Source organism: Corylus avellana, chromosome ca2 (assembly GCF_901000735.1).
Source record: "Corylus avellana chromosome ca2, CavTom2PMs-1.0".
NCBI lineage: Eukaryota > Viridiplantae > Streptophyta > Magnoliopsida > Fagales > Betulaceae > Corylus > Corylus avellana.
Genome location: NC_081542.1, coordinates 36,851,691 through 36,878,913, shown reverse-complemented (window position 1 = coordinate 36,878,913; position 27,223 = coordinate 36,851,691). Strand labels below are relative to the sequence as shown.

The following is a 27,223-nucleotide window of genomic DNA, read 5'->3' as shown; positions in this document are numbered from 1 at the left end:
TAGGATTTTCCTAATTTTGACGTTTACTATGCCAAAATTGTCCTGCAATATAAGAATGCAAATTTGAACGAATCCTATTCCGATTTGTACTAAGATTGCTTCCTAATTTGATTGGGAGACAGACCTCCGAATTTCCTAGGATTACTAGGGCTTCTAGGTTTCTCCTAAGCCCTATAAATATACCTCTAAGCCTTCAAGTAAAATACACAATTTGGATCCACAGTTTTTCTCCCTTTTAGTTTTTCTTTAGGTTTAGGTTTTATTTTTCATAGTCATGTAGAGCTAAATTCTCAACTAAGGTTAAGGATCAATGAATAGCAACATTATTCTCATGTAAGTTAATGTTATCCAATTTTATTGAGTTTTTATTTCAATAGTTTTACTTCAAATCAATTTGTGGAGTGATTCTTGTATATCTTTTGTGATTCAAGGATACATTTGATGATTTGAGATAATTTCACATAATTGATTGCTTGTGTTTTTATTTATAAAACAATTGGATATCCCTAGTAATTTAGATACATGGGATGGTTTTGATTAATTTTTTGAAGTGAAAGTAAAACATACCTAAGATTCTATTGTGAGCACTTTGGATAATATTGATGAACATGAAACATGATGCTATGATTTGGTGTGTGTGGATTCCACAACTTTAGTACTTTATCTTTTGACTATTTTACTTTATTTAGTTTATGTTTTCTTTTTGTTGCAAACAAAAATCAAATCTCTTTTGGAACTGGGTTGAAATTAAATTAGTTTAGATATAAATTATGTTTTCAAAAACACAATTCCCTATAAGATCGACCTAGCACTTGCATCCCTATATTGCAAAACGATTTGTACACTTGTGAGTAATTAAAATTTTCACAACAGTGCGCACCGGCCACGCCTGCTTCCAATGGCTCTTGCCGCTTCTGATTTCGGCAACCCCACGACAGATCGTGACTCACACGCGCCTGAACGTGGTTTGTTTGCGCCCTGGCCAGAATCATCGAGCAGCCTTCCTCCAATGGTGTTTTATGGGATTTTATGCATTTTCTTTATTTTCCCTATATTTTGTGGTCCTCGCCTTTTGGGTTGAAGATGTGAATAATTTCCTTGCTTGTGAGTCGAGGAGGATGAGTTACTACCTATGCATTAGATTGAGTCTGTTTGGAGCAGACCTGTTGTTACAACTGAAGATTAGTCATGGGTTAGGGGATGCTGATGTCTTAGATAGGTCTTGAATGTAAGATTCTTATGTATGTATCTATGATATTGTAATCTTGTAGCTTCGGCTATGATTTTCTCAGGGCTTTATGCTCTGTGATGTAAGAGCTTTATGTTCGTGATCATTCAATCAATGAGATTGGAATGATTTCCCCTTTAAAAAAAAGAGAAAAAATCGAGCATCAATCTTGGCGTGTAATAAAGAATAGAAAATGAATTTTGCTTTTACTCGGATTTATGGTTTATGTATAGGGCAAAATTATCTCATACTCTACAGTTAAGTCTTTAAAATGAAAATAAATAAACAAATTAAGCCCCAACGCTTTTTTTAGATGGGAGAATATGACATTAATGTAGGTATTATATGTGAAAATTTTAAAAATTCTTGATTAGGCCCTTGATCGAGCTTGATTACAAATTTTTTACCAATTTGTAAAATGTATATTTGCTCATATAAATCATTTAGAGCTTGTTTGGAATTGCGTTTGAAAAATAGAGTTTTTAAGTCAAAAAAAAGTTTTGGGCAAAAGTTTCATTTTAGCTATTTTTGAGTTTTTTAGACCCTTAAAAAAGCGTTTTTAATTTTACTAAACGAGTACTTTTTTCTTCAAACGGACTTTTTGAGAGCTAAAAACACTTCAAGGCCCTTCAAACGTAATCTCAAATAAGCCCTAAAATATATATGGGTTGGCTTTTCTAGGACTTCATGATATATGCTTTCCAATAATTTCTTCACTCTTTGAAGCAAACAAGGCCTCAATTTGTATATTTCTTCCATGGTTCAAAGATATATGGAACCAAAGATTGGATTCTCAGACGACAATTATTTGAAAAAGAATGGGGACAATTATGTTCAGCAACTTAACCACTCCTACAAGCCCCAAAGAAATGGTGGAACCAAATTCCAATTACCTCTTTCCCTTTCCTCTTTCCCATATTGAATAGAAAAAAGAAAATGATTCTTCCATCCAAATTTCATACGTTGATGTTTTGAACGCCCCTTTTGCCAATAGATGTTTGCTTACCTGTTTGTATGTATTATGACCCAAGATTGGATACTGTGCAAAACAATCTTCACATCTTTAACCTACTTACAATATATTTTCCACAATTGGTCTCCCGAAGAAAGCATGAACAATCGTCAGAGCATTACCTTCCAAAATAACATTTCATAGTCTCAAAACTTTGCCAACAAATAAAATACTAAGGTTGAAAAGCTAATCGCTAACCGCAGTAACCCTTAACTGCTACCCACTTTAAAAGATATTAAGAAAAATTTGTAACTGGTAACCGCGTATATAAATAATATATATATATATATATATATATATATATATATGTATTATACTATATTTATTAAAAGGATATGAAACAACATCGTTTTGGTTTTTTTTGTTTTTTTGTTTTAAATATTTTAAAAAGTGATTAGTAGTTATTAGGATTATTAACCGCTAGTCGTTGGTTAACCGCATAGGTGGTTATAGAATTTTACTAACCGACTTTCCGCCTAAAAAACATATTGTTTTCTATGCCGCATAAGCCTCTGCCATTGTGTTAGAGATGATAATGATATGAGTCCACCATGAGTAAATTTTTTATTTATTTATTTATTTATTTTTATGTTAATAGTGATGGAATGAGAAGAGTTCAATTTAAAATTCCTTGATTTTGTTAAAAAAGGTGAATAGAAAATAGTCAAACAAATTATTATTTTAGTGAAGTAGAGAATAATTTGAAATAAGTTGATGAAGACTTTTGAAAAAGGTTTGTAGTTACAATAAAGAAATAAAAGTGAATTTTCTAGTTAAAATTTAGATAAAGGCTGATATGAATGCGTAGATGGTGGAAAATATTTTGGAAAATTGATAAGTGGTTAATATGACAAAAATTAGAATTGGCTCCTTATATCTTTATCTCATTTGTTTATTTGGGTTGTTATATATATATATATATATAGAGAGAGAGAGAGAGATGCACGCTCGACAAATGTCTATTATTTTATATTTCAACTCCACTTAGAGAGTGTTACATAAACAAACTTTTATTTTAGTATTATTATAATGGAACAAGGCAAATTATTATAATTGTTTTAGAAGTTTCTCTAAATGATGTACAATTAGAACTTTTTCTGAAGATCTTCAATAACATTCTTGTCAAGTTGGAAGGCCTTGGCGAGAAAATCAGGATTGATAGGAGGATTGGAGCCGAAAACAGTATTTGCTATTGTAATGACACCTGCATTTTGGCTGCTCAAACCCGCAAAGGCTACAGCATTAGTCTTTCCCACATTGAACTGGAAGTGAATGAGACCAATTGGGAACACGAAGACATCTCCCTTGTTTAGAACCTTGGTGAAAAGGCGATTCTCGGGGTTGGATGTGACAAAACCAACTAAAAGAGTACCTTCTATGACTGTCAGAATCTCAGTACCACGAGGGTGAGTGTGGGGAGGATTTTGGCCATATGGTGCGTAGTCAATACGAACCAAAGATATGCCTAGAGTGTTGAGGCCTGGTATTTTGTCCACATTCACAGTAGTAACACTCGATCCAATCTTGTCATCTATATTTCCAGGCTTTTGAAGCCCAGAGTAGAAGAAATCTTCAGCCTTGGCATACTTCAAATCCTTGCAGAATTTTCCATTCACAAACACTGCAGGAAACAATAGATTGCAAGATAGCATACAAGATCAGTAAGTAAACAATAACAATAGCAATGCTTCTGAGCAAAAGGTAATGAACATAATAATAAATATACCGGCAGACTTGGGGTCATCAACTGCAACACAGATATCCTGAAGAGGGCTGGGATCGAAGGCAGAGACAAGGGAGGATGCAAGTGACAAGAGAGCGACAATTGCAAGGAAATGGACTCCTTTCATCATATCTAAGTAAGCACCGTATTCTCTAATACTTTGGTTTAATGGTGATGGGTGAGATATCTTGTATGGGAAACATGCCTATTTATAGAGAACCAAATGGAAATGGTCATTGTTTCTGCTGCACCAAGTCTTTAGACATCAATGGCTATCGAATTAATGTGAAAGGACGTACGAAGTTCTTCAACAACTAGTGTAGACTTTTCACCTCCCATTCCCATTCCCATTCCCATTCTAATTCGATTGCAGGGAAAAACATGCACGTAGGTACAAAGCTGTTTCCCACTTGATCACACTTAGAAAAAGTCAATTCGCAATTAACATTTTTGTTTTCTTTCTTTTCTCGTTTTTTGACGTATATATAGTTTTCGCAATTAACAATTCGCATCTTGGTGGAGCATAATCATATATAGCTAGAGAACAACCGAAGATATATAAATCAAAGTTAGTTTCGTTAAATACATTATTTATTGTACTAAGATGGAATTTTGAGCTTTTTCGTCTGATATAAATGGAGGAGTACCAGATGGCCGGTTGAGCTAGTTAGCCAAACTTTCTTTTTCTACAATTTATTTCCTTGCCTGTGTCATTGCCGTTTCTTCATGAGTATCATCTACTCCGGCCACCATCTACTCCACCATTTATTGCATTGGCTGTCTTTACCGTTGCTGCATGATTCTAGGTAGAGATACCTTGGTTAACACGCCTGACCATAAGATTTTTTGACGTAATATATAGTGGTTGAATTTTGTTTTTTTGTTTTTTTTTTTTTTTTTTAATGCGGTTAGACAAGAGTTGTTCATGGGTGGTAGTAGGTGAAGTCTAGACGTGATTTATTTTTGCATGTAGATATATTTAAACTTAATTAATTATTAGCTCAACCAAACCAAAGGCCAAGTAATATCCCACCAAAGACTGATAAGTGGGGAACAAACCACAGATCAGAAGGAATTACCCGATGGATGTTGGGCTAATCGTCAAAGTTTAGAGGAAATTTGTTATGCTTGCTTCCAACTACAAATTAGGATAAAGTTCACATACACCCTCAAACTGCCACCCAATTGACAATATCCTCGCACCCAAATTATCAAAACATTATGAATGTCTCCCCCAAGCTAGAAAAAAGATAAAAATACCCCTATTATTTCTCAGTAAGGCAAAAATACCACTATAAATTCAAAATAATAATAATAATAATAATAATAATAATATTATTATTATTATTTTAAACAAAAAAAATTTAATTTAAAAATAACGATTTTTTGAGTAAAAATTTTTTATTTTATTTTTTCGTTTAACAATGAATTTTTTTATGAATATATATATTTTTTAAATCGGAAATTTTTATTTAAAAATAATAATTTTTTTTTTAGAAAATGAAAATTTTTATTTTCTTAAACGAAAATTGTTAATTTTTTATTTTTTATTTTTTTAAAAAAAGTTATAAAAAAAAAAAAATCAATAAAAAATTTTAATTTTTATAACTTAAAAAAAAAAAAAAATCTTTTTTTTTGAATCTTAACCTACACCCATTGAATTTTGGATTACTTTATTTATTTTTTTTTATTTTGATTTTTTTTAGAGTTTTTTATTTTTTTTTTTTTACTTTTTAATTTTAATGCATTCACATCAGATTGACAATTTTTTGTAGTTTGGGGAGGACATTGTTAATTGGGTAGTAGTTTGAGGAGGGTATGTGAACTTTCCCCACAAATTACCGGTCAAACCTGGTACGAAGAAATGCTTGCTTGGCATCCTCATCCTAGCGAGCAATCTAATGACTAGTTGTGCAAACTTGGTAAACCGCAATAACGACGTAAGTCTACAACTTAGTATGTAAACCTTACGGTTGGACAAGAAATGAGCTTGTGAGTTACAATATGCATTCGAATAGTAAACGTGAGTTTCACAAATGTAATATGTTTTGCCCCTCTTACCAAACCTTAAAAATGTAGTTTTACTTTTTGAGAGATATGGGCATAATCCTAGTGACAATCACCAATATTTCAACTGCAAGAAGATATGCTTTATATAAGTCATAGTTGTCTTGTCTGGTCTGCACGAGATATTACTCATTTTCAGTAAGGTTGGCGCTGTCTCAAGGGACTTGTAATACAATACCTGTGCCCCGGATATTGTACCCTACTGTCCCTAAAACTAGCACCCCGAGCGAGTTCGACATCGGGTGGCCACGTTATTAATGATGTACGTCCTGTACTGACCCGCCAATTAAGCATGGTTGTGCCGGTCACGAACAACCATTGGATTCAAGGCCCATATAAACACACCCCAAGCCCATGGCTATTAAATCGCACGTACTGGTTTATCATATCATATGATGCATCTTATTAATCAATTAGTTAGTCATTTATCCAGTTATTTAAGAAATAGAAGGCTCATAACATATCACACTTTTTTAGTGAAAAAAATTGTAAGTATTTACTTACCTTATCTGCCAATCCTTAGATTTTGACATGTCTTGGCTATTGCGAAGTATCGTCTAATGTCATTCATAATATATCGATAACTTGCGTCATGCATGCAAAGCTAAACCTCGATAAAACCCTGATTAGACAGTTTTGGATATTATCGAATGTGCGGTCTCGACATCGATTGTTCCGTCTATGATGATCAAACATTCGGTTACCAAGGGTCAAACGTTTGGCGAGCACCAAAATGCATGCAAAACTCTAAAAATCTTAACTAACCAATGTTCTAATCTAATCAATGCTACTAATGGATCAACTAATCATGTCCAACCATATAACGTGTCAAACCTTAGAAAACAAGAGTGTGTGCATGACTTCTTTTAAAACTATTTACTTCAAAATAAGGGGACCTTCATTAAACCATTAAAGCATGTTGAAGACTTTCGTCAAACATGTCAAATCATGTGGGTAGAATATAAATAACACAAAAATGAAATGAGGTTCTTGAGTTAAATGCAAGCAACACCCACATAAGTCTTATTATGACACACTCTTTCTTTCACCACTCTAATTGCCAATTGGGTGATTTGGAGAAGTGCTAGAGAGCTAAACAAATGATCCTAGAAAAATTTCCAAACAGACGTGGCAAGGGTTTTTAAATTAAAAAAATGCAATTTTCTTTCCCTTGTCTGCCACGTCAGTTTAGAAATTTTTCTGGGTTCATTTGTTCGGCTCCCTGGCACTTCTCGGGTGGATTTGGGGTGGTTGGCTGGCATGCAAGCAACCGGCCATGGCTTTGTTTTACCAAACTCTTCAAGTTTGAATCTTTAGTAATCTCTATAAATCTGTTAAATCACCATTTGTCCCAAAATCTTAAGCTAATAAATAGGAAAAGATAAATTTATTCACTTAATCAACACTTTAACACTCCTCTCACGTGTGGGCAGGGGTGGATACACGTAGAGCTATGCAGGGGCGCCTGCCCCTCCTAAATTTTTGGAAAATGTTTTTTCTATGGTAAATTTTTTGGTTGTTTGACCTTAGCCCCTGCTCTTGCTTCTCCCGCCTCTCCTGCAATCGTGCTCTTGATTCTCCTGCCCCTACTAGTTCTCTTCTAGTTGACAGTTTCTTCTCCTTTCTTCTCTGGACACTGGTTCTTTTCTTGTTGATAGACCCATTCCAAGATCAAACCCATTCCAAGAGTACCCAGAAACACAAACCCATTTCAAGATCAAGAATCAAAATCAAATAATGATTCGAAACTTACCCATTTATTGTTCGAAAAATCGTCCCTCTCTTCCGCTCTCAATGGTCTCCCACTTTCTTTCCTAATCCGTCTTCTTTGTTCTCTTTCTCTCTCAATCTCTTTGTCTCAGTCTCCCTCTTGATTTTATCTCTCACGCCCATCGTCCCTCTTCGTTCTGCTTTTCTCCATTTCTAGCTCATTTCTAATTTCTCCAACCCATCATGAGATGAGAGATGGTCTTATCAAATTTTTAGCCCAGCATTTTATGGTTTGATTTGAGGAGAACGTCACATCTCTGGTTTGCCAACAGAGAGAGAGAGAGAGAGAGAGAGAGAGAGGATAAAATCTAGGATAAAAAAAATAATAAAAATAACAATAGAAAAATAATTTTTTTAAAAAGTAAAGAGTTAGAATAGATGTTAATCATGTTCTAGTGGAGGAGGTAGTAAAACACTAGTAGCTAAAATGAAAAACGATAGATTTTGAGTGGCTAAAATAGCCATCAATTGCTGGAGATGCTCTTAGACAACAAAATATTGGTTTGCTAACAATATTTTAAAAACACTTTTTTCTTTTAAAACTTTCAAAATTGCATTCTAGGAATAGCTTGAAAATGTTGTATTTTCCTAAAAGTTCTTTAAGGCTTTTTCTATAAACAACAATTTTATTTCTAAACACAACACAAATAGGCTATTAGTAGTGCACACTAAATAGTGCTTTCCCAAAACGCAATTACAATTTTAGACGCGTTGTATTTTATACTTTTGTATTAGTGCTTTCATGTTAAATTATTGATATATCAATTATGACATATATTTATGAAGTCTAATATATATACTTCTTGTCACACACATTGTATTATAATTTTTATTTTGAATTGTGTTTGTCATATTTTTATATATTACAATAAAAATAATATATAAGAGGAAAAATTTATTATTATTTTTATTTTATTAATTTGCTTCCGCCCCTGGTAAAACAAACTTATGGATCCGCCATTACGTGTGGACTCGAACCCCCCTTTAATAGGTTGGACCCAATAAGTGTAATATTAAATTTAAATTAGTTGATTTGACAGAGTCAAGGTTCTATTTCAGGACCTTTAGCTCTAATACTATGTTAAATTAATGATGATGTGTAAATAATAGAGGAAGCAATATAGAAAATAACACAAAGAACTTTATGGGTGGTTCGGTGTTAGACACCTACGTCCACCACTCGGAATACCCTTAAGGGTTACATTGTGCTCATTAACAAAATCAATGGGCCTAGATGCATAGAGCATATGCTCTCATCCTCAACAACTTTTTGTCCTTATGCTTTTCAGAATCATTGCCATCGTTTGTTTAAAATTAAGAGTTTGTTTGGGTTTGTGATTTTAAAAAGTGCGATTTTTTAATATGCAATTTGAAAATATAATTTTTAATAACGCAATTAAATGCTCGGCAAAATCGTGGTTTTACCTTTAAAATCATAGTTTCACCTTTAAAATTGTGTGTTTTTTTAAAAAAGCATCTCCTTACTCGTAATTTGAAAGAGAATAACTTTAATTAGGTCTTGGTGTAAACGGAGTATTTTGCACCCTTTAATAGGAAGCAAACACCTCAGCTTGAAACATCAAAAAATAATATAACGATTCACATCAAATAATTTTGCTTTCCCTTGACAAAATACCTCATAGACAAAATAGCGATTGATAAAACCACTGGACCCACCGTCTTGGTTGATTTTGAAGACACTGGTGTTAAGGGCTTGGAGGTGGGTGGGGGTTTCGATGGTGGGTGATGGCATTGGGTTAGAATGAATGAAAATGTTCACAACATTGATTTGAGTTTAAGATGTAGTATTTTCGTTTCCATTGTAGTTGGTGTTTTTATCTAATGTATCAAGTTTCTATTGAAGGCTGTAAAAGGGAGTTTTATACTACATCCTGATAGAAGTAACTCTTAATTTGAAAATGCAAATTTTCTAATTTTTCAAATCGTAGTTATTTGAAAATGTAATTCCAAACAATTTATTTTCTATGATTCGGTTTAAAATAACACTTTTGTCTATAAAATCACAATCCCAAACACACTATAAATTTGGACTATTCAAATTTTTAATTAGGTGGAGGTGTTTAGTTTGTAAACTAATTAATTAGATGTAAGCCTTCCCTAGTGAGCTCCTCAAATAAAAGATAGATTTGTGGAAAAAGTTTACTTTTTCAAATTTGAAGTGCCACTTTTAAAAGTAACCAAATAACAATTACTCTTTGATATATTTCTCTACTTTTGTTCAATTTTTTTTTTTTTTTTGTTAGTTTTAGAATGTGTTGTAGCAAGATCTAGAGTTAAAAGTAAGAAGTGTGTTATATTAAAGTGGAGAGAGAGTGAGGGGAAATAACAGTAAAAAAAATTAAAAAAGTAGGGAGTGAATTTTGGCTCTTCAGATGCGGGTAGAAGTTTCCGACAAAACTAAATATAGGGAGGGGAGTAGGGAGTTTTTTGGCGCTTTTTTGTGTTTTTTGTAAATTAATTAGACCAAACTTGACTAAAAGTAGTATTTAGCTAGCCCATTATGAATGCTTTAATTAGATGTAATCTAGGTCCCAAATATTATCCCTGAGAAAGAAGACAAAAAAAAAGAAAAATGTTTTTATTTTGGAAGTGAAATCTGATTCATTCAAAAAGCATCAAAGATTTTGTCAAAAATAATAAAAAAAAAGCATCAAAGATACAACTTTCAACATGTACAACTTCATGAATAAAATCAAGTTATTCTTCCATCCAAATTTCATACGTTGATGTTTTGAACGCCCTTTTTGCCAACAGATGTTTGCTTACCTTTTTGTATGTATTATGACCCAAAATTGGATACTGCGCAAAACAATCTTCGCATCTTTAACCAGCGTACAATATATTTCCACAATTGGTCTTCCGAATAAAGCATGAACAATCTTTAAAGCATTACCTTCCAAAATAACATTTCATAGTCTCAAATCTTTGCCAAAAAATACGAAGGTTGAAAAGCTACTCGCTAACGGCAGTAACCCTTAACTGCTAACCGCTTTTAATAGATGTTAAGAAAAATCTGTAACTGGTAACCACCTATATATATATATATTAAAAGTATATGAAACGACGTCGTTTTGATTTTTTTTTTTTTAAAATTTTAATTTTAACCTTTTATTTTAAAAAAATAAAATAAAAAAGTGATTAGTATTTATTAGGATTATTAACCGCTAGTCGTTGGTTAACCGCATAGGTGGTTATAGAATTTTACTAACCGACTTTCCGCCTCAAAAACATATTGTTTTCTATGCCGCATAAGCCTCTGCCATTGTGTTAGGGATGATTATGATATGAGTCCACCATCAGTAAATTATTAATTTATTTATTTTTATGTTAATAGTGATGGAATGAGAAGAGTTCAATTTAAAATTCCTTGATTTTGTAAAAAAAAGTGAATAGAAAATAGTCAAACAAATTATTATTTTAGTAAAGTAGAGAATAATTTGAAATAAGTTGATGAAGACTTTTGAAAAAGGTGTGTAGTTACAATAAATAAATAAAAGTGAATTTTCTAGTTAAAATTTAGATAAAGGCTGATATGAATGCGTAGATGGTGGAAAATATTTTGGAAAATTGATAAGTGGTTAATATGACAAAAATTAGAATTGGCTCCTTATATCTTTATCTCATTTGTTTATTTGGGTTGTTATATATATATATATATATATATATATATATAGTGAGAGAGAGAGAGATGCACGCTCAACAAATGTCTATTATTTTATATTTCAACTCCACTTAGAGAGTGTTACATAAACAAACTTTTATTTTAATATTATTATAATGGAACAAGGCAAGTTATTATAATTGTTTTAGAAGTTTCTCTAAATGATGTACAATTAGAACTTTTTCTGAAGATCTTCAATAACATTCTTGTCAAGTTGGAAGGCCTTGGCGAGAAAATCAGGATTGATGGGAGGATTGGAGCCGAAAACAGTATTTGCTATTGTAATGACACCTGCATTTTGGCTGCTCAAACCCGCAAAGGCTACAGCATTAGTCTTTCCCACATTGAACTGGAAGTGAATGAGACCAATTGGGAACACGAAGACATCTCCCTTGTTTAGAACCTTGGTGAAAAGGCGATTCTCGGGGTTGGATGTGACAAAACCAACTAAAAGAGTACCTTCTATGACTGTCAGAATCTCAGTACCACGAGGGTGAGTGTGGGGAGGATTTTGGCCATATGGTGCGTAGTCAATACGAACCAAAGATATGCCTAGAGTGTTGAGGCCTGGTATTTTGTCCACATTCACAGTAGTAACACTCGATCCAATCTTGTCATCTATATTTCCAGGCTTTTGAAGCCCAGAGTAGAAGAAATCTTCAGCCTTGGCATACTTCAAATCCTTGCAGAATTTTCCATTCACAAACACTGCAGGAAACAATAGATTGCAAGATAGCATACAAGATCAGTAAGTAAACAATAACAATAGCAATGCTTCTGAGCAAAAGGTAATGAACATAATAATATATATACCGGCAGACTTGGGGTCATCAACTGCAACACAGATATCCTGAAGAGGGCTGGGATCGAAGGCAGAGACAAGGGAGGATGCAAGTGACAAGAGAGCGACAATTGCAAGGAAATGGACTCCTTTCATCATATCTAAGTAAGCACCGTATTCTCTAATACTTTGGTTTAATGGTGATGGGTGAGATATCTTGTATGGGAAACATGCCTATTTATAGAGAACCAAATGGAAATGGTCATTGTTTCTGCTGCACCAAGTCTTTAGACATCAATGGTTATCGAATTAATGTGAAAGGACGTACGAAGTTCTTCAACAACTAGTGTAGACTTTTCACCTCCCATTCCCATTCCCATTCTAATTCGATTGCTGGGAAAAACATGCACGTAGGTACAAAGCTGTTTCCCACTTGATCACACTTAGAAAAAGTCAATTCGCAATTAACATTTTTGTTTTCTTTCTTTTCTCGTTTTTTGACGTATATATAGTTTTCGCAATTAACAATTCGCATCTTGGTGGAGCATAATCATATATAGCTAGAGAACAACCGAAGATATATAAATCAAAGTTAGTTTCGTTAAATACATTATTTATTGTACTAAGATGGAATTTTGAGCTTTTTCGTCTGATATAAATGGAGTACCAGATGGCCGGTTGAGCTAGTTAGCCAAACTTTCTTTTTCTACAATTTATTTCCTTGGCTTGGCTGTCATTGCCGTTTCTTCATGAGTATCATCTACTCCGGCCACCATCTACTCCACCATTTGTTGCATTGGCTGTCTTTACCGTTGCTGCATGATTCTAGGTAGAGATACCTTGGTTAACACGCCTGACCATAAGATTTTTTGACGTAATATATAGTGGTTGAATTTTATTTTATTTTATTTTTATTTTTTTAATGCGGTTAGACAAGAGTTGTTCATGGGTGGTAGTAGGTGAAGTCTAGACGTGATTTATTTTTGCATGTAGATATATTTAAACTTAATTAATTATTAGCTCAACCAAACCAAAGGCCAAGTAATATCCCACCAAAGACTGATAAGTGGGGAACAAACCACAGATCAGAAGGAATTACCCGATGGATGTTGGGCTAATCGTCAAAGTTTAGAGAAAATTTGTTATGCTTGCTTCCAACTACAAATTAGGATAAAGTTCACATACGCCCTCAAACTACCACCCAATTGACAATATCCTCCCTCCCAAATTATCAAAACATTGTCAATGTCCCGCCAAAGCTAGAAAAAAGATAAAAATACCCCTATTATTTCTCCGTAAGGCAAAAATACCACTATAAATTTAAAATAATAATAATAATAATAATAAGAATAATATTAATAATATTTTTTTAAACAAAAAAATTTAATTTAAAAATAACGATTTTTTAACCAAAGTTTTTAATTTTTTTCGTTTAAAAACTTATTTTTTTAATGAATATATATTTTTTAAAGCTGAAATTTTTATTTAAAAATAATAATTTTTATTTTTATTTTTATTTTTTTGAGAAAGTGAAAATTTTTATGTTCTTAAACGAAAATTGTTAATTTTTGAAAAACATAATTTTTTTTTTTAAAAAAAGTTAAATGCAAAAATTTTCAATTTTTATAACAAAAAAAAAAAATTTTTTTTTTTTAGTTTAAAATTTGCCACCCTTTGAATTTTATTTTTTATTTTTTATTTATTTTTTTAGGTTTTTTTTTTAGAAGTTTTGGTATTTTTTGTTTTTACTTTACTAATGGTAGTTTTGTCATTGGGAGAACATTGACAATTTTTTGTAATTTGGGAGGGACATTGTTAATTGGGTGGTAGTTTGAGGAGGATATGTGGACTTTCCCCTACAAATTACCGGTCAAACCTGGTACGGAGAAATGTTTGCTTGGCATCCTCATCCTAGCGAGCAATCTAATGACTAGTTGTGCAAACTTTGTAAATCACAATAACTAAATAAGTCGACGACTTGGTAAGTAAACCTTGCGGTTGATCATGAAATGAGCTTGTGAGTTACAATATGCATTCGAATAGTAAACGTGAGTTTTCACAAATGTAATATGTTTTGCCCCTCTTACCAAACCTTAAAAATGTAGTTTTACTTTTTGAGAGATTTCGGCATAATCCTAGTGACAATCACCAATATTTCTAATGTAAGAAGATATGCTTTATATAAGTCCTAGTTGTCTTGCCTGGTCTGCACGAGATACTATTCATTCTTAGTAAAGTTGGCGCTGTATCAAGGGACTTGGAATACAATACCTGTACCCCGGATATTGTACGTTGTTGTCCATAAAACTTGCACCCTAAACGAGTTCGACATCGGGTGGCCACGTTATTAATGATGTACGTCCTGTACTGACCCGCTATTCAAACATGGTTGTGCCGGTCACGAACAACCATTGGATTCAAGACCCATATAAACACACCCGAAGCCCATGGCCATTAAATCGCACGTACCGGTTTACCATGTCATACGATACATCTCATTAATCAATTAGTTAGGTATTTTAGAAATAGAATGCTCATAACATATCACACTTTTTTAGTAAAAAAAATTGTAAGTATTTACTTACCTTATCTGCTCATCCTTAGATTTTGACATCTCCTGGCTATTGCGAAGTATAGTCTAATGTCATTTGTAATATATCGATAACTTATGTCATGCATGCAATGCTAAACCTCGATAAAACCCTAATTAGACAGTTTTGGATATTATCGAACGTGCAGCCTCGACATCGATTGTTCGGTCTATAATGATCGATTGTTTGGTTACCGAGGGTCAAACATTTGGCGAGCACCAAAATGCATGCAAAACTCTAAAACTCTTAACTAACCAATGTTCTAATCTAATCAATGCTACTAATAGATCAACTAATCATATCAAACCATATAACATGTCAAACCTTAGAAAACAAGAGTGTGTGCATGACTTCCTTGAAAACTATTTACTTCAAAATAAGGGGACATTCATTAAACTATTAAAGCATGTTGAAAGCTTTCGTAAAACATGTCAAATCATGCAGGTAGAATTTAAATAACACGAAAATGAAATGAGGTTCAAAACTTACCTTGAAGAGGGTGTTTTTTAAACCAATATTGTAAAGGATAAATACTCTCACAAGATAATTTCCACTCTTGTCTCAATGGACTCAAGATAACCAGTTGTAACTGAAACACTTTAGATTAGGATAATTACATATTTGAAACTGTATAGATAGATTACATTATCTCACAAGATTGTAAAGGATAAATACTCTCACAAGATAATTTCCAGTCTTGTCTCAATAGACTCATGATAACAAGTTGCAACTGAAATACTTTAGATTAGGATAATTACATATTTGAAACTGTATAGATAGATTACATTATCTCAAGATTATTTTGTACATTTAAATTGTAGCTCTTCATATTATAAATATCATCAGCCTATGCTAGATTATAGCAAGGTGGCAAATATTCAACTTCTCTAACTTTACATGGTATCAGAGCTAGCAAAAGACTAACGTCAAAATTTCTCTCCTTTTGCAATTTTTTTTTTCCTACATAATTTTTTTTTCTCCTCACGTCATATATGCTACTCTTCATCAATAGCAGCCGAACCCACCATTCTCCAACTTGTTACCTTCCAACTTCAACCTCACCAAACTCACTCAAGAAAATTACCCTACATGGTTACCCCAAGTCATTCCACATCTTAAAGGGGGTAATCTTTTTGGATGTTTTGATGGCTCTCTTCCATGTCCACCGCCCTCCATCACCACCATAAAGGAGCACATCTCCTCCACTACGAAAAATCCGGCTTGTCTCCACTGGGAGATGCAATATCAAATCATCCTTGGCTTCCTCACCTTTGCCATATCGGAGAAGATGATTTCTCATGTCGCAAGATGCACAACGTCCAAACAAGCCTGGACCAAACTAGAGACCCTCTTTGTGTCTCAATCCAAAGCACGTATTTTAAACATGCACTTTCAGTTGGCCACTTTGAAGAAAGGAAATCTATCCGTCATGGATTACTTCCACAAGTTTCTGACTCTCATCGACGCCCTTGCAACCATCGATCAACCTCTCACTGACCTGGAGAAACAATCATTCCTACATGCTGGACTTGGTTCAGAATACCACCATTTTGTCACCTCTATTACAACAAAAGTTGACATACTTTCCATTGAAGAAATTTATGGTCACCTATTGACCCACGAGCTGCGTCTTGCACACACTCAATCAGACATGGACATCTCAGATGCAGCTGTGCATCTTGCCTCCCAAAATCCACCTCACCGTGATGGTCATAGTAACGGTGGAGACTACTACAACAACTCTGGTCATGGCTCCTCCTTCAACCGTGGCGGCTACAATGGCAATGGTCGTGGCTCCTTCCCAACTAGCCATGGCTCATACAACTATGGATCTTCTTCCACACGTCCTCTTTGCCAGATCTGTAATCATTTGGGTCATGTTGCTATTGATTGCTACCAATGCTATGAAGAGCATACCACTACCCGAGAGCCTCATCCCCTCGTGCAAGCCAACATGTCAACTTCATCAGGTAGCCTAGACCAAAACCGGTACCCTAATTCCGGTGCCACTCATCACCTTACATCCAATTTCAATAATCTCAACCACCGATCCATTAGCTACACTGGATCTGACCTAGTCCATATGGGTAATGGTATGGGTTTAACCATTTAAAACATGGGTGACACCACTCTATCCTCTCCTAATGCATCTGTTCTGTTGCACAATGTTTTACATGTTTCATCCATCACAAAAAATTTATTACATGTTCATACATTCACTTTTAAGACCAATACTTTCATTGAGTTTCATCCTTGGTATTTTCTTGTGAAGAAACAGGGGTTGGGAAAAATTCTTCTTCAAGGCCTGAATGATCGTGGGCTATACAAGTTCCCAGTCAAGGTCTCTCCTAGTCGTCCATCTCCGTATGTCTCTTCGTCCGCAATCCAATCTCATTTATCCTATGTGTTGCCCAGAACTACATTTGCTCTTGTTGGGAAACGCACGTCTCCTCAAAATTGGCACGCACGGCTTGGGCATCTTGCTTTTTTGCATTTTTTTTACTGTTTTGTCTAAATTTAATTTACCAGTTTCTTCAAATAATCAGCTTTTGACATGCTCTGCTTGTCACATGTCAAAAAGCAAACATCTTCCTTTTTTTTTCGTCTTCAACACGTGTTAATCATCCTCTTGAGTTGATATGCACTAATGTTTGGGGACCAGCTCCTATATTTTCCATAAATGGCAATAAATTTTTTGTTTCCTTTTTTGATGCCTATAGTCATTATACTTGGTTATTTCCAATATCTCACAAAGGTGACGTTTGCTCTATTTTTCTGAAATTCCAAAAATATGTTGAATGGTATTTTAACTCAAAAATCAAAATCATTCAATCTGATTGGGGAGGCAAATATCGCTCCCTCAATAAAATTCTCACAAATTTGGATATTTCTCATTGTCTCTCTTGTCCACACACACAACAACAAAATGGTGTTGTGGAGCGCAAACACCGTCACATAGTCGAAACAGGATTAGCTCTACTCTCTCATACTCATGTTCCATTTGAATGTTGGGAACAAGGTTTTCAAATTGCATGTTATCTCATAAATCACATGCCTACACCTCTTTTGAAAAATTCATCTCCTTGTGAAATTTTATTCAAAAATTCTCCGAATTACACACTTTTACGTATTTTTGGGTGTGCTTGTTAGCCAAATCTTTGTCCATATAAATCTCAAAAACTACAACCTCGATCTGTACAGTGTATTTTTTTTGGTTTATAGTATATGTCATAAGGGTTATCAATGTCTCAATCTCAAAAATGGTCGTCTTTACATCTCAAGAGATGTTGTTTTCAAAGAAACTGTTTTTCCCCTCCTAACTCCTTTACCTAATGAAACACAAAATCCTTACAATAATACCCATATTTATCCAAGAGCTCATCTTATTATCCAACAATCTTTATCCCCATCTCCACCCATTCATGGAAACACACCCCTAGCTAGAGTCTAAATCTCACAAGATAATACCCATCCAGCTATATTCCAAATCTCACAAGAGAAGACCCATCCAGCTAGAGTCCAAGCCTCACACGAAAATACCCCTCCAACTAGAGTCCAATCTATGCGCCCACACATTCCTCCAACTACATCTCAACACATGCACACCTCTACCCAACCCGTGACACACTCCTCTACATAGCCCACGCCTCAACCAACACCCACTCACGTGACTTTGTCCCAACTCACCAGCCACTCTCCACATCATCTTTTTCCTCTTCAATTATTAAAAATAACTCAGAATGCCTCTTCGAATAATACCGTCCCTTGAACCTGAACCAATGCAAAATTCCCCTCCCTCCACCGCATCACCCATACTAGTAAATACCCACCCAATGCTCACATGAGCAAAAAATAATATTAACAAACCAAAGCTTTTCCTTATGGATCCATAAAATACCCATCTCGACATGCTCATGGCTGACAGTGCTATCAATGTTATAGAACCCACATGTTACACTCAGGCACCCACGGACTCTCACTGGAGAACAACCATGAATTCTGAGTTTGATGCACTCTTATAGAATCACACCTGGTGTTTAGTCCCTGCTTCCACAACCAAGAATATAGTTGGATACAAATGGGTATTCTGCATAAAAAGGAAAGCAGATGGCTCAATTGATTGCTACAAAGCTCGTTTAGTGGCAAAAGGCTTCCATTAACAAGCTGGAATCGACTACTCAGAAACCTATAGCTCGGTAATCAAACCAACAATGATAAGCTTAATTTTGTCTATTGCAATTTCATTTGGTTGGTCACTTAGACAAATTGACATTCAAAATGCATTTCTGCATGGTCACTAATATGGGGAAGTTTATATGTCCCAACCCCTGGATATGCTCACCCTTAGTTCCCTAACTATATTTGTGGACTGAAAAAGGCACTCTATGGCCTAAAATAGGCACCACAGGCCTAGTTTTCTAGGTTAAGCAATAAATTACTAGAATTTGGTTTTAGGGCTTCAAAATCAGACACCTCTCTATTCATATATAAATCTGTTGCTTGTACCATATATATTCTTATATATGTCGACGACATAATTATCACTAGCTCAGTTGCATCAGAAATTGATAACTTACTCCATAGCATGGCCTCTGAGTTTGCAGCAAAAGATTTGGGTGAGTTAAATTTTTTTCTTGGAATTGAGGTCTTACGGCTACCAGATGGTGTTCATCTCTCTCAGCATCGTTATATGTTAGACATTTTATAGAGAACAAAAATGGCAGATGCAAAACCTATTTGCACTCCTACGTCTACTTCAGTTATTTTATCTGCATTTGATGGTGAGGTATTTTCAGATCCCACCATGTACCAAAGTACGATTCGTGCTCTACAATATCTGTCTATTACCCGACATAGCTTTCACAGTGAACAGATTGTCACAGTTCATGCACAAACCCTTACTTCCTCATTGGCAGGTTACAAAAAAGGTTACTAAGATATTTAAAAGAAACCATTCCTCTTGGTTTAAAAATTATGCAATCCACATCCAATAACATGTAAGCATTCACTAATGCCGATTGGGCTGGGTGTCAAGATGACCGTCGGTCTGCTGGAGGGTACTTCGTATTTCTAGGAAAAAATCTCATCTCATGGAGTTGTAAAAGCAAGCAACAGTGGCTCGGTCAAGTACGGAAGCTGAATACAAGGCACTAGCAAACACAGCAACAAAATTATCATGGTTAAAATCCCTTTTATGCAAATTGGGGATCGCTGTCTCACATCCTCCAGTCTTCTGGTGTGACAACATAAGCACCAAATATCTCTTAACCAATCCAATTTTTTCATACTCAAATCAAACACATAGAGATTGACTTTCATTTTGTTAGGGATATGGTAGCTTCAAAATCTCTAGACGTTCGGTTTATCTCATCTAAAGACCAAGTCTCATATATCTTCACCAAGCCTTTATCCTCAATCCGGTTTTCAAATCTAGTAAGCAAGCTAAGAGTTGTTTCACCCCCACTGAGCTTGAGGAGGAGTGAAAAGGATAAATACTCTCACAATATAATCTCCAGTCTTATCTACACAGACTCAAGATAACAAGTTGCAACTGAAACACTTTAGAATAGGATAATTACATATTTGAAACTGTATAGATAGATTACATTATCTCAAGATTATTTTGTACATTTGAATTATAGCTCTTCATATTATAAATATCATCAGCCTATGCTAGATTATAGTAAGGTGGAAAATATTCAAATTCTCTGACTTTACAAAGATCAATCCTTTTTTCTCTCTAAAATTCCTTTATCTCACAAAATTGAGGTAGGGTGCAACATGGAAGCTATGTGTGATCTGAAGGGTTGCGTGAGGTGGGTTTATGTAGGAGTAGTTGGTGGACAAGGCTGGAAGAGGTTGCCAATAAGTTAAATTTGCATCTAGAGATCATTGAATATTCGGTATACTATTCTCAAGCATTCGGTGTACTATTGTACTAAAGTTCTAGGTTTTTTATTGAATGTTCAATGGTCCACAGGGGACCATTCGATGCTAGGGTTTAAGTGAATGTTTGGTGGTCCATGGACGAACGTTCGGTGAGGAGGTAAAAGTTAAAATAGATATTTGGATTTTTCTAAAAATGTTTTATGCCATCTTTTAAAATAGTGTGTGTTTTATAAAATTTGATTAATGGTGGTTAAATGCATTTCTTAAATGTTTGGGGCATCACAATATATATAAATGGAGAAGATTAAATAATAAATATGAGAAGACTAAAGAATAGAAAAACTTTAATATTGCACAGAGCCATAAAAGTGCAAGCTAAGTGAAACACTTGGAGAATCATAATGGAATATCTGACTAGTCTAATAAGGTCATTAGTTCAAGATTAGCTCATTGATCAACTTGGCATAGTCTTGATATATTTACACTAGGTGGAGGTTCAAGCCCAAAAGACACATTCATTGAAGCAACTTAATTTTGCCAAAAATGCAAAAAAGTTTTATTTTACCAATTTCAAAATTATTTGAAATAATGGGTAATTGTTACATTTATTTATTTCAAATAATTGTGAAATATATTTTATTTAAGGATTTGGAGGTTACAAAAGAGATTTGATTTGGTGGTTACAAAAGAGATTAAATATGTTATTTAAGGTTTTTGTGGTTACAAAAGATACTAATATGCTATTAAGTTGGATGTGGTAGTTTCGAATTGAGGAATGCTATGTGCTTTCATGGTATTCTTCTCATATCCTCCTAATCGTAGGTTGATATTATTTTCTGAAAAAGTAAAAAAGAAAGTGGTCTAAAATCACTATAAATATGACACTTTATAGCCTATTTGAAATTGCGTTTGAAAGACTTAAATGTGCTTTTAACATTCAAAAGTCCGTTTGAAAAAAAGTACTCATTTGTTAAAATTAATTAAAAGCGCTTTTAAAGGTCTAAAAAGCCTAAAAATTGTCAAAAACACTTTTGGCAAAAGCTTAAAAATGAAGTTTTTGCCCAAAAGCTCTTTTTGACTTAAAAGCTCTATTTCTCAAATACGATTCTAAACAGGTTCGTAGTCATATTCAGAAAAACACAATCATATAGCTTCTTTCTTGTCTCTAACAAATTTGCTGTGCAATTTTCCAAAAGGGTGATTTCTTGTTACTCTAAAAAGTGTTATTTTAGTGCAACGCTTAGAGCATGTTTGAAATTGTGTTAGGGAAGTTAAAAAGTACTTTTAATTCGTAGAAAGCTGTGCCAAACTCACAGCTGACATGTTTCGTAAAAAATTTCAAAAATACTTTTTTTACTTTTTACTCTAAAAATGGTCAAAATGGACTTTTGAGAAAAACTTAAAGTTGAAACTTTTTTTTTAAAAAGCTCTTTTAAACTTTAAAAGTTTTACTTCTCAACACAATCTCGAACATACTCTTAGGATTCATTGTATTATGGGGACTATTTTGTCATATACCCTTACTTGAAAGGGGGACAAAATACGTTCTAAATATATATCGAGCCTTGAAGTCTTAGTTTTTAGTTTTTTTGCCTTCATATATTTTTCCTATATTGTATTATGGGGACTATTCTGTCATATACCCTTAGCACTTGAAAGGGGGACAAAATACGTTCTAAATATATATGGAGCCTTGAAGTCTTAGTTTTTATTTTTTGCCTTAATATATTTTTCACATATATTCTTTATATTTTTTAAATAATTTTCACCTACCATACGTGTATTATCTTACCGACCCCAATTCTCCTACAAATAGGAGTTTTTGTATTGAAAATATCATCAAAGAATAAGAGCAAGATGTAACCGTTTTAAGCTTTTCTCTCTTCATTCGACTTTTGTATCAATTTAATTTTCCATTGCATTATAAGTTTCTTAAATATGCGCTTCTAATCAGTTTGAGGTGCATTGTATATGCGTAACCAAGAAGCTGGGCTATAACTTTAGATCAATTTTCTTTCATTCTTGAATCCCTTCTCCATGCACTAAGAAGTGAACTTCATGTTGGGAGTTTGCATGTCAAAATTCATGCCATTGTTATAGCAGAGGTTGGTATTTTTCTGACTTCTTACAATATGCATCTATGAATTTGGCTGAACATTCTATTCTGATGCTTGTTACCATTTGTGCAGAATAAGTGTCTGTATTGTTGGGTATGGGAAGTGGCAAGTCAAATCGTTTACAGAGTTTGAGGATTATTATTTTAGTAAACTCGAAAATAATTTTAAATAAGTTGATGAAGACTTTCGAAAAAAGTGTGAAATTATTATTATTATTATTTTTTTTGAAAAAAAAGACATTTTCCTAGTTAAAATTTAAATAAAGAATACATAGGCTGATATGTATGCGTGACATAAGTGGTTAATATGACAAAAATTAGAATAGACTCTTTATATCTTTATATCATTTGTTTATTTAGGATATTGTATGTATATATATATAGAGAGATATGCACTCTCAACAAAAGTCAATATTATTTTATATTCCAACTCTACCTAGAAAGTGTTACATAAACAAACTTTTATTTTAATATTATATGATGGAATGAGGCAATTATCATAATTGTTTCAGAAGTTACTCTAAATGTTGTACAATTAGAACTTTTCCCAAAGATTTTCAATAACATTCTTGTCAAGTTGGAAGGCCTTGGCAAGAACATCAGGACTAATGGGAGGATCAGATCCGAATACACCATTTGCTATCGTGATGACACCTGCATTTTGGCTGCTCAAACCAACGAAGGCTACTGCATTGGTTTTTCCCGCATTAAACTGGAAGTGAATGAGACCAATTGGGAACACAAAGACATCTCCCTTGTTTAGAACTTTGGTGAAAAGGCGATTATCTGGGTTGGATGTGACAAAGCCAACCAACAGAGTACCTTCTAGGACTACTAGAATCTCAGTAGCACGAGGGTGAGTGTACGTGAGGAGGATTTTGGCCATATGGTGCATAGTCAATGCGAACCAAAGATATGCCTAGAGTGTTGAGGCCTGGTATTTGTTCCACATTCATAGTAGTGACATTCGATCCAACTTTATTATCAGTATTTCTAGGCTTTTGGAGCCTAGGGAAGAAGAAATCTTCAGCCTTAGCATACTTCAAATCCTTGCAGAATTTTCCATTCACAAACACTGCAGGAAACAATAGATTACATGCATACAAGATGAGTAAGAAACCAATAATGGTATAGTAATGCTTGTAAGCAAAAAGTAATGAGCATAATTATATATATACCAGCAGACTTGGGGTCATCAATTGCAACACAGATGTCCTGAAGAGGGCTGGGATCAAAGGCAGAGATAAGGGAGGATGCAAGTGACAAAAGAGCCACAATTGCAAGGAAATAAACTCCTTTCATCATATCTAAGTAAGCTCTGTATTCTCTACTATTTTGGTTTAATGGTGATGGGTGTCTAGGTGATATATCTTGTATGGGAAACATGTGTATTTATAGAGAACCAATATGGAAATGGTCATTCGTTCTGCTACACCAAGTCTTTAGACTTCATTGGTTATCGAATTAATGTGATAAGGACGAAGGTCATCAACAAGTACTGTAGACTTTTAACCTGCTTTGGTTTATTCTTCTCAATTGATTACTTCTTCTTATGCTTAATTCAACAAATAATTGACAAGTTGTCATTTTTTAATTGGGTCATGCCACTTCAAGGCCGTATGATATTTGTAATGGTTCTTTAGTCAATTGGCAACCGAAGCACTCAAATCATCAAAAAATAAATAATAAAATAAGAATAAGTAGAATACAATAAGAGAAGAAGAAAGAAAAATTTTCCCATTCCCATTCTAATTGGATTGCTGGGAAGCATGCTCAAAGCCGTTTCCCACTTGATCATTCTTACCACTTGTAGGTATATATGATAGATTTAATGTATTAAGATGTAATACTCGGCCTCCCAATTGAAGGAAGAAATGTATTTGAAAACCATATAATTCTTCTTCTTCTTTTTTTTTCTTTTTCTTTTATATATAATAATTAAAAGAACAAGTCCGTATGGACGTCAATTAAGAACAGGAGGTAATTGAAAGAGTCCCTTGTCCAAGCATTAGGATAATTAGTCAAAGACTCAAAGGATCAAATCTCGGCCAACAACATATCCCCTAATTGTCAATTGAGATGACCTCAGGCTCAGGGGACTTTAATATTACCTGAGAAAGAAGGTACAAGAAAACAAAATGAAAAGGATAGTTGTTTTTTTTTTTTTTTATAACATGAACATATTCAACAAGCTAAAAAGAGGGGTTTAAGGACGTTTGGGAAAACGTCACTAAAAGTCTTCTTTATATATATATATATATATATATATATTTTTAATTTTACTGTTCAATTGACATCATTCTTAAGTGGTGTCCTTTGAATCATGTTATTGTTCACGCCTCAGTATTCACGCGTCAGAAGATGTCGTTTGAACAGTAACATTGTTCAAAGAACACTAACTAATTTTTGAAAAGTTGGCACTTATAAACTGGACATCTCTCTTTCTCTCACTCGAAATGTCTCTCTCTGAAATGGAATTTTTTTTATATAGAGGGGTGGCTTGCTAGCCACCCCGAAAGGTGGCCGGGGGTGGCGCGTAGCCACATCTAGGGTGGCTAGGATGGCTCGCGAGCCACTCCAATGGTTAGGGTGGCCTTGCGCCATGCCACCCTTCCCTTCAATGAACCGGCAGCCACCTTTCTATTTTTTTTTTTTAAAAAAAATTCCTTCTAGAAATTTATATTTTTTCGGTGTAAAAAATTTAAGGTCACTTGCACAGTAAACACATTAATTAATGTCGTTAGAACAGTAAACTACACTTCATGAAAAGTGGCGTTTCAATGTTAAAACATCACTTTTCATGTAGTGATGTTTGAACGGTAATGGCACCATTGATGAGGTGTCGTGTGAGCCAAAAAGACATTAGATAATGTCATTTGAACAATAAACGACACATTCTCAACCCCATGTTTAATGTCTTTAACCAAGTGTCATTATTCAAACATCACTAAATAAATAGTAACTTTTTTAGTCTTAAACGTCACTATTCAAGTGTTACCGAAGGGGTTTTTGGTTTTTTGTTTTTGTAGTGAAGTTCTCTCATTTTCCACTTCAAAATGGCTTCTAGTGGTAAGCTTGACCTAGAAGTTGAGGTGAAGTCTCACGCAGATAAGTTATGGGGAAGTATAAGGGACTCTCCCACTATCCTGTATACATAACGCATTTCCTAACCATTGAATTATATCATTACTCATATATTTATATTATTTTGTAATATATTTAAACACTTATCTTATTGTAAATAACACGTATCTTTAAAAAATAATAATGACTTTTTAAAATTCAAAAACTGTTTGTGATAACTCAAAACCACGTACACCAAGTTTAGATTTATCCCTTGAAAATGTTGAAGGAATTATAAGTTGTACATTACTGCAACAAGGCCTTGAGAGGGAGTCTAATTTTATATTTGTGGCGTTACATAATGATGGCATTGACAAATGATAGTAATAAAAAGACTTAGAATAGTAGGTAGTGGACATTAATGACAAATATTCCTTCTTATCCAAACAAAATACGCAACCCGGCCATATTCCTTGTATCTGGATTCAAACGGATCTGTGGATTCTTTTAGATATTGCTTGAAATTGCGCAGATAACTTCCTTGCTGCAAGTATGTAATTATAGAGTGCAATTTTCTTCAGAAAATGTGCCTTTCTTGAGTTAAATGCAAGTATTTCCTTCACCACTCTGATTACCAATTGGGTGATTTGGGGTGGTTGTAATTTTGTAAACCAGCCATGGCTTTGTTTTACCAAACTCTTCAAGTTGGAATCTTGGGTGTAGCTTTTTCAGAACAAACGCCATGGTTTGTATAAAATTAAATCGACTATTCAAATTTTGAACCGGAGGTGTTTAGTTTGTAAACTAATTAGATGTAAGCATATATACTACAAAAATCAGGCAGTTTTTTGACGTGGCAAACAGTAATACACTTTTTGCCACATCAATAATTATTGATGTGGCTAAAGTCACACGTCAATAAAAACTTTATTGACGTGGCGCATTTCGACACGTCAATAATTATTGACGTGTCAAAGCGCAACGTCCATAATTATTGACGTGTGGAAAAGGCACATCAATAATTTATTGACATTCAAAAAAGGCACGTTAATAATTATCGACGTGGCAGTTTGCCACATTAAAATTTTTTGACATGTTAGAATGACACGTTAAAATTTTTTGACGCGTTATTTTTAACACGTCAAAAATTATTGACGTGCGATTATTTCACACGTCAATAATTATAATTAATTATAATTAATTTCAATCATATTAATTATATGTGTTTGAAAAAAAAAGGGTAATAAAATTTAATTGGTGTACAATATATAAGTATAATTATACCTAATTCAAAATATTTT

The 27,223-nt window shown here is 34.0% G+C and overlaps 2 protein-coding genes and 1 pseudogene across 2 annotated transcripts; all 3 read right to left on the bottom strand.

The window, feature by feature from the left end:
- Nucleotides 1–3,206: 3,206 nt before the first annotated feature.
- On the bottom strand, nt 3,207–4,142 carry LOC132171330 (germin-like protein subfamily 1 member 17). Its single transcript, XM_059582621.1, has 2 exons — nt 3,967–4,142; nt 3,207–3,861 (listed from the first exon to the last, which is right to left on the bottom strand). Exons 1-2 carry the CDS (start codon nt 4,091–4,093, stop codon nt 3,326–3,328), a joined length of 663 nt encoding a protein of 220 aa, XP_059438604.1. The 5' UTR covers nt 4,094–4,142; the 3' UTR covers nt 3,207–3,325.
- Nucleotides 4,143–11,518: 7,376 nt separating this feature from the next.
- On the bottom strand, nt 11,519–12,471 carry LOC132171272 (germin-like protein subfamily 1 member 17). Its single transcript, XM_059582554.1, has 2 exons — nt 12,296–12,471; nt 11,519–12,190 (listed from the first exon to the last, which is right to left on the bottom strand). Exons 1-2 carry the CDS (start codon nt 12,420–12,422, stop codon nt 11,655–11,657), a joined length of 663 nt encoding a protein of 220 aa, XP_059438537.1. The 5' UTR covers nt 12,423–12,471; the 3' UTR covers nt 11,519–11,654.
- Nucleotides 12,472–23,394: 10,923 nt separating this feature from the next.
- LOC132172193 (germin-like protein subfamily 1 member 17) lies at nt 23,395–24,164 on the bottom strand (annotated as a pseudogene).
- Between the last annotated feature and the right edge of the window lie 3,059 nt (nt 24,165–27,223).

Excerpts from the sequence above, each read along its gene's own strand:
- LOC132171330 (XM_059582621.1), bottom strand. The coding sequence starts at position 4,093 with ATGATGAAAGGAGTCCATTTCCTTGCAATTGTCGCTCTCTTGTCACTT. Across the intron at positions 3,862-3,966 it reads TGATGACCCCAAGTCTGCCG|TGTTTGTGAATGGAAAATTC; the intron begins GTATATTTATTA and ends TGTTTCCTGCAG.
- LOC132171272 (XM_059582554.1), bottom strand. The coding sequence starts at position 12,422 with ATGATGAAAGGAGTCCATTTCCTTGCAATTGTCGCTCTCTTGTCACTT. Across the intron at positions 12,191-12,295 it reads TGATGACCCCAAGTCTGCCG|TGTTTGTGAATGGAAAATTC; the intron begins GTATATATATTA and ends TGTTTCCTGCAG.